Source organism: Chlorella variabilis (assembly GCF_000147415.1).
Source record: "Chlorella variabilis unplaced genomic scaffold CHLNCscaffold_19, whole genome shotgun sequence".
In the NCBI taxonomy this organism is placed as follows: domain Eukaryota; kingdom Viridiplantae; phylum Chlorophyta; class Trebouxiophyceae; order Chlorellales; family Chlorellaceae; genus Chlorella; species Chlorella variabilis.
The window spans coordinates 290,593-297,597 of record NW_005435069.1 but is presented as its reverse complement, the minus strand read 5'-3'; the positions used below and the strand labels follow the sequence as shown (position 1 = coordinate 297,597).

The 7,005-nt window shown below is 66.1% G+C and overlaps 2 protein-coding genes across 2 annotated transcripts; both read right to left on the bottom strand.

Annotated features, from left to right (window-relative positions):
• Positions 1–1,907: 1,907 nt before the first annotated feature.
• On the bottom strand, positions 1,908–4,668 carry CHLNCDRAFT_32311 (hypothetical protein; the record flags this gene model as incomplete). The annotated part of the gene is made up of 9 exons (XM_005844984.1): positions 4,234–4,668; positions 4,042–4,113; positions 3,818–3,904; positions 3,507–3,625; positions 3,168–3,326; positions 2,983–3,074; positions 2,747–2,862; positions 2,309–2,439; positions 1,908–2,019 (listed from the first exon to the last, which is right to left on the bottom strand). Coding segments are annotated over exons 1-9 (1,059 nt in total), but the record flags the coding sequence as incomplete, so codon positions are not given.
• A 979-nt stretch (positions 4,669–5,647) lies between these two features.
• On the bottom strand, positions 5,648–6,991 carry CHLNCDRAFT_137305 (hypothetical protein; the record flags this gene model as incomplete). The annotated part of the gene is made up of 7 exons (XM_005844983.1): positions 5,648–5,712; positions 5,880–5,991; positions 6,204–6,250; positions 6,439–6,496; positions 6,628–6,750; positions 6,906–6,946; positions 6,979–6,991. The coding sequence occupies 7 exons, from the start codon at positions 6,989–6,991 to the stop codon at positions 5,648–5,650; spliced, it is 459 nt and encodes a 152-aa protein (XP_005845045.1).
• Positions 6,992–7,005: the final 14 nt, after the last annotated feature.

Here is a 7,005-nt window from a genome sequence, read left to right as displayed (position 1 = left end):
CCCAGGTGCTCCTACCTGCTTTCCTCCGCAGCGGGCCCAGAACTGAATCTGTTGCTTCTTACTCGGTTGATCGTACCGACGGCTGTGCTCATACCTTCACTACTTTCCTCCTGACCATTTCGTGCCATGTTTTGCAGTCCCAAACCTCCACCAAGGCCTCGCCCCCCTTCGCCAAAGCCCCCTCCTCCTCGCCCTCCCTCGCCTCGGCCCCCCAGTCCTCGCCCTCCCTCTCCAAAGCCCCCTCCTCCTCGCCCCAAATAGGTTCGCACCCGCTCAGACCACAGCGCGCGCAGCACGACATCCCTCCAAATGTCTCCTCCACCTTTCTGAATCTGCTTCTGTCCCCCAGCCCTCCCCATCTGAGTATATCGCTTTAATCCCTTCTGATGACTTTCAGCTCAGCCTTTGACCCATTGACCCACTGCGGGCATGCACACTTCCAGCAGCATTAATATCCATTGCATGTTTGTCAGGAAAGCTGGCCCTGTAAGCACCTCGCACCCAGCAAGCCGCACTGGAGTGAGCAGTGGCAGCTCTGGGCGCTGCCAGTGGCGCCACCAGACGCAGCCCCGTCGCAGCTGACCCGAGCTGGCAAGTGCAAGCCCCGCCTCGGCGCCTGCCGTGCCATATGCCACGTACATTCTGCAACTCAAATGATCCTGCTACCTCGCTGCATTACACACCATGAAGCAAACAGACGCCTGGGACGCCCCAGGCTGAGGTCGTCTGTAGGCGAACAGGTGGCGCCAGCAGGGAGTGTCACCTACACGTGCACAGGAACCGGCAGCACTGCTCATGAGGCGGCTGCACACGCACCTGTGCATGGCACAGCGAGCCCGAGGCCAAACCCCGACCCACCTGCAGCCTGTTCCTCTGCCAGGCTACGACGGCGTTGGGCGGCCGCCATTCATCAACCGCCAGGTCCCTGCTGCCGCTGCGGGTGTTGCTGTAGTGGACAGACCTGCTGCTGCTGCTGCTGCTGCTAATGCTCAAGGTAGGGACCGGTGGTCGGCAAACGGGGCTCCGCAGCCAGCCCAGCTGCTGCTCCCCACGTGTACCCTTCGCCGCGGCGGCTGCCATCAGCTGCCAGGTGTAGGCGACAGCCGCCGGCTCCTCTGCCCAGCTTCTGACACAAGTACCCTCAGCTCTTCGGCACCTCAGTCTAGCCGGGGTAGCAGCCGGATCGGGGCAACCGCCGCGGCAAAGCCGACGCAGCGCCGCAGGCCGCCTCACTCCAGGCGGCGCAGCATCTCTGGCCGCCGCCGGGCGCGGGCGTCCCCAAAGGCATCCCCAAACCGATCCCGCTCCTCGAGCTGGTACCTGCAGGCGCAGGCGGGACCAGGTGGGGAGGCAGGGAGAAGGCGGCAACAACTGGGCAGGGTTGGGGGAGTTGAAGAATGGCAGGCACCGCCCAGCTGGATGCTCCGCTGGCTCCGCGACTGGCAGCATGGTGGGAAGGCGCTGCAGCAGCCCCCGCCGCGTCCCCCACCCCGAGCAAAGCGCGGCGCAGCGGGCCCGCCTCGCCTGCGCTTCACGCCCCGCCCGTGCGCCTCCTCCATCTCCCGCCGTTGGCGGTGCTGGCCGCCGCGGCCGCCGCCGCCGCCGCCGCCGCCGTCTGCGGCGTCGTGGGCAGAGGGGAAGCTGGGCATGTACTCTGGCAGGCGCGGCAGCGGCCGCTCTGCACCAAGCAGGGGAGTACCAGCAGCATCGGCGGGCAGGCAGCACGGCAGGCAGGCAGCACGGCAGGCAGGCAGCACGGCAGCTGGCGCACAGCCGGGGGTTGGGACCGGCACCGCCAGGGCAGCAGCTGCCGGCAGGTGGCTGTGCAGGGGAAGGCGGCACAACCAGCCGCCATAGCAGGCAGGCCCCAGCCGGCCACCGGCACACATACATGCTGCCCTCCCTGCCTGTGAAGTAGGGGTGTCGCAGCGCCTGGCGGGCGGTGATGCGCTTGTCGGGGTCGTAAGTGAGCAGGCGGTTGAGCAGGTCGATGCCGGCGTCGCTCAGGTGGGGGAACTCCTGCAGGCCCAGGCAGGCAGGCAGGCAGACAGGCAGGCAGGCAGGCAAGGGCGAGATGGCATGGGAGGGTTGAACAGGAAAGGGCGGGGCCGGGCCAGTGACCGGCAGCAGCAGCAGCACAGGAAGGCCGGAGCAGGCCAGCCGCAGCACAGGAAGCCTGCCCTCCACAGCAGCGGCACCAGCGCCAGCGCCAGCGCCACCACCACCACCACCACCGCCACCAGCGGCAGCAGTGACACCACCACTGCCGGCAGCAGCAGCACTGCTCATCAGGGCTGGCGCCGCCCACCTTCCGAAGGTAGTTGTAGGGCTGCGGCGGCAGGCGGAAGCGGTCGAGGTGCGGCAGGCGGCCCACGCCGGGCCAGATGCGCTCGTTGGGGGCGCCCAGCAGGCTCGACATGAGGTCCAGCATGGCGGCCTCTGCGGGGGTTCCGTGGGGGCCCCCACGGAGGGGGGGGGGGGGGGGGATGCGGTTGTGTGTGGGGGGGAGAGAGAAACGCAGCGCGGGCTATGTGGGTGGGTGGGGTCGGTGGCTGTGTTGAGGTGAAGATGAAGATGAGTGAGTGGGCCCTCCTTCCACTCCACTGCGGCCCGCCATCCAGGCAGGTCCCCAGGCCATGCTCCCGCGCTCCCTTTCGGTTTGGATCTGGGGCTTGGCGAGGCCGGACACGCGGCATGAGCGCCTCCTCGGGGCTCCCCCTCCAAGAGAAGTGAATGCAACCCGCACCTGTCCTGCCGGGGAACAGCGGGTCGTTGCGGAGCAGCTCGGCGAAGATGCAGCCGCAGCTCCACAGGTCAATCGCCTCGGTGTAGGTCTCGGCGCCCAGCAGCACCTCAGGGGCCCTGCGGTACAGCAGCGGTACGATGGAGGTACGGTGGCAGATGGGCTCGCCTGTGCGTCGCTATCCACCCGCCAGCCTTGTGGCGCCCCTGCCGGCAGTACCGTTGGTACAGCCAACCCACCTGTACCACAGCGTCACCACCCCTGGAGTGTAGCTCTCCTCCCAGGGCTGGAAGTAGCGGGCCAAGCCATAGTCACAAAGCTTAAGGCAGCCCTGCATAGTGAGGAGGTGTGTGTGCAGGGTGAGAGGAAGCATGCCGGTGTGTGCATACGCCCCAGCACCCGACTCGCAAAGGGAGCCGGGCACACTGATGCCGGTGGCAGCGAGCGGCGGCCCCTTGCGGCGACTGGCGCAGGCGGCGGGCCGCGGGCGCCTGCGTGCCTGGTTTGTGAAGAGCAGGTTGGAGAGCTTGAGGTCGCGGTGCATGACCCAGCGGTCGTGAAGGTAGGCCACAGCAGACAGCAGCTGCGGTAGGGCGGCGGGGAAGAGGCAGGGGGCAGGGAGAGGCAGGGTGGGGGTGGCAGGGTAGCAGGGCGGCACGGGTGGGCTGGGGTGGGATGGGGTGGGGTGCGAAGAGTGCCGCAGACAGGGCGCCACGGGCGGCAGCGGCAGGGCAACGGCAGCCAGCTCGCTGCAGCTCCGCACCTGCTGCAGCAGGCACTTGACCTCGCTCTCGTGGAAGGGCTTGGGCAGGGAGTCCACCAGCTTGCCCATGTCGTGCGGGCAGTACTCAAACACCAGGAACACGCTGTCCAGGCGGGGGCCTGCGGTGTTGTGGGGCCGGGGAGAGCATGTGGGGTGCAGCAGCAGGGGCAGGAGGCGCAGGGGCAGCAGGAGCAGGCAGGCACGCGGTGAGTGGCAGGCAGGGACCCAGGGCAGCCCAGTAAGAAAGAGGCAGCGGCACGGCCCCCATCGCTGCCACTGATGCCAGTTTTCCAGCCACCGCCGCGCCCCACCTGTGACCACCCGCTTCAGCTCCACCAAGTTTGGGTGCTTGCAGGTCTGCAGCACCCGCAGCTCACGCACAGAGGTGACCGGCATGCCTGCAGGGGAGCGGCAGGCGCGCAAAGGATGAGTGGGCTGCCGGCGGCATGTCGATCTCGACATCAGGCGGCAGCTCAAGTGGCGTGGCGTGCGGCGGCGGGTATAATGACAGCACAGCGGTGCAGTGGAGGCGCACCGTCCCGCTCCCGCTCCATGCGCAGCTTCTTGAGAGCTACCAGCTCGCCGGTGCGCTTGTCCCTCGCCTTGTCTGCACAGGTCGCCGGGGGAAGGGGAGTTGGTGCCTGGAGCATGCTGCCACCGTGGAGGCATCAGCCAAGCAACAGCTAACAAGAGCCCTCGCCCCAGCCCTCGCAGCGGCCGGTCTCACAGACGATGCCGAAGGTGCCCTCCCCAATGCGTTTGATCTTCTCGTAGTCCCCCACAGGGTCCAGCACAGGCAGCTCGGCATCGAGGCCGTCTCCCTTGCCGCCGCCGCCAGTGGCAGGCGCAGCGGCGGCAGCGGGCTCGGAAGGCGGCGCTGCCGCTGAGGCTGAAGCCATGCCTGCCTGCAGCTGCAGGTGCGCATAGCAGTGCGACAGGGGCCTCGGCGTGTTGGGCCCACGGGCCCGGCTCCTGACGGCGGCCAGGATGAGGCAGCGGGGTGATGGCGGCAGGTCGGCGGCGCGGTAGCGGCGGGCGCAGCTATGCCAGCAGATAGTGCATGTCCTCGTTGACAGCCAACCGCTCGGCTCATCTGCGGGAAGCGGGGCTGCGGAGATGGGGCGACGATAGGCGTGATGGTGGCGTTGCTGCACTAGAGGCGCCCTTGATCGACGAATTAGCTATGTGTGGGCTTGGTGATGGTGTTGGCGGCACCTTCGCGCTTCTGAGTCGGCAGCGCCAGGTCACCGCCTGATCACCGCCCGCCGCCAGCCCCACCTGGTGCTTGTGGGTCGAGAGCGCTATTCTTTAAGCGTCGGCCATGATGTTGTAATCGGGTCGCATGTGGCAGGTGGTGGGCATCAGCTAGCCCAAAGCTCACAGTTGGTTCAACCGGCAGTGCATCAAGAGGCGCTGCTCCCTGGCAATGCTGCCGCAACGTGGCACGCAGGCGCTATTGGTGGCCAATCATACCACCTTTCTGGATTTATATCCTCGAGTGCAGCAGCTTGTGGATCACTGTGTCTGAGAGGACACCCTACGAGGCGTAGTCACAGGGAAGAGCGCCTGGTTGTAGCCACTGGGCTCCGGCGCCGGCAGGGCCCGGCGCCGCCGCTTACCCACCGCCTTGTTACTGCCGCAAGGGATGGCGGGGAGCTTTGCATGTCAGCAGCTGCTTTAGTTCAGTCAGAAATTAAGGAGACAATTTGCCTAGTAATTCTGCAAATGACGTTTATAACACCCGATGCGGGAGGCACAGAGCGAGCGGCAACAGCAGGCGCAACTTGCCAAGCAGTTGAACAAGCGGGCGCCGCCGGCCGCTGCCATTTTTGAGAAAACGCAATGTGCGCTGAAAACCAGGGTCAGAGACGCTGGAATCGCTGGCTCATGTGTTCAGGGTGGAACCTGGGATGAGAGCAGGGTAGTATCAGCAGGGAGGATTCCTGGAAACACTGTGCAATGTCAGTGGCGGCGAGGTCAACCGCTCGCGCCACAGCCAGTCTGAGAAAGAGAAAGGGGAAACTCCTGGAGTGTGCTGGTATGAATGCGCCAGGGCATGGGCCGCTCATGGCGTCGGAAGGGAAACCAGTGCCCCTCTTAAAGTGCGGTCCTGGCAAGGGTTGCGCGGCGAGCCGCCGCCATCATTGCATGCTGAGGCGCCGGCCGCTCCGCCGCATCTTCTTTCTGTCGTCCATAGGCATGGTCCCTGCACGGCAACAGACAGGGCTTAGTCACGGCAGCCCCACACAGCTGCTTGCATCGGCACCCGCCCCACCACAAACACACACACACACGCACGCACGCGCACGCAGGCACCAAACCTGCCGCTGCCGCCGCTGCCACAGCACACATCATACGGTACACCAGCCGCACCTTGCACTGCTGGCTCCGCCTTGCACGTGATGGGCTGGGGGTCGTCGGAGCCGGGGCACTCAAACTTGACCATCTTCATGCACCCCATGTCCTCGTGTTGCAGGAAGTGGCACTGCAAGCGGGCAGGCAGGGGGGCAGTGGCAGGGAGCGGACGATGAAGGGTGGGTGGGCAGAGGGAGGCGTGGCACGAAGCTTCATCATGAGAAGAGCAAGGCCAAGACGGCCCCTGATCGCGATCCATCATCCGGTGATTTAGGCACCCAGCCTGTCCTGACAGCAGCAGCGCCCCCTGCTGCCACAGCTGCCTGCTGCTGGGGCACTCACATGCATGACTGAGTAGCCAGAGATCTCATAAGGGTTCATGCGCAGCGCTGCATGGCGGGAGCGCGGCGGCGGCGATGAAGACAGGGCACCAGCACCGGTGCCCATGCCAGCGTAAGCAGGTTAGGCACAGGGGCGGCGCTGCTGCCGCCGCTGCTGCTGCCTGGCAAGGGGCAACCCCAGCGCCTCAGCAGCCACAGCGGGGGCACAGCACGGCACGGCAGTGAGGGCGGCGTACGTATGGACGCATTGCTGCGGGTCTGGGGCAGATTGAGGGTGTCATGCCAATCGCCCACCTGCACAAGAGTATTGGCGGCAGAGGCGCTTGTGCCAGTCGGCGGACAACGCACAGCACTCATGGCGCAGCACACAGCACAGCATGGCACACCGTGCGCAGCGCACAGCACAGCGCTAGCATGCCCCCCACCTCGAAGTAGTTGCTGTAGCGCATGCCCGGCTGCAGGGCGTCCAGGGGCAGGGCCTGGATCTGGAAGGGGACGACGTGCATGTGGAAGGGATGGCCGATCATGCCGGTGAAGTCCCAGTGGACCTGCGGGGGTGGGTTGCGGTACCGCATGTATGTATCGCATGTACTTCAGGAATTGTGCAGAACTTGTGGGGAGGGTGGCTGGGCGAGCGCCGCATGGCGGCGCCCTTTTCGCTGCGCCATGCTGTGCATGCTGTGTTTTGCCCCGCTGCGCTCACCACGCTGCCGATGGGCAGGACCAGGGGCTCGGGGTCGGGGTCTGCAGGCAGCAAAGCAAACAAAGAAACAGACGAATGAGGAGCATGCTGCCGGGTGCCA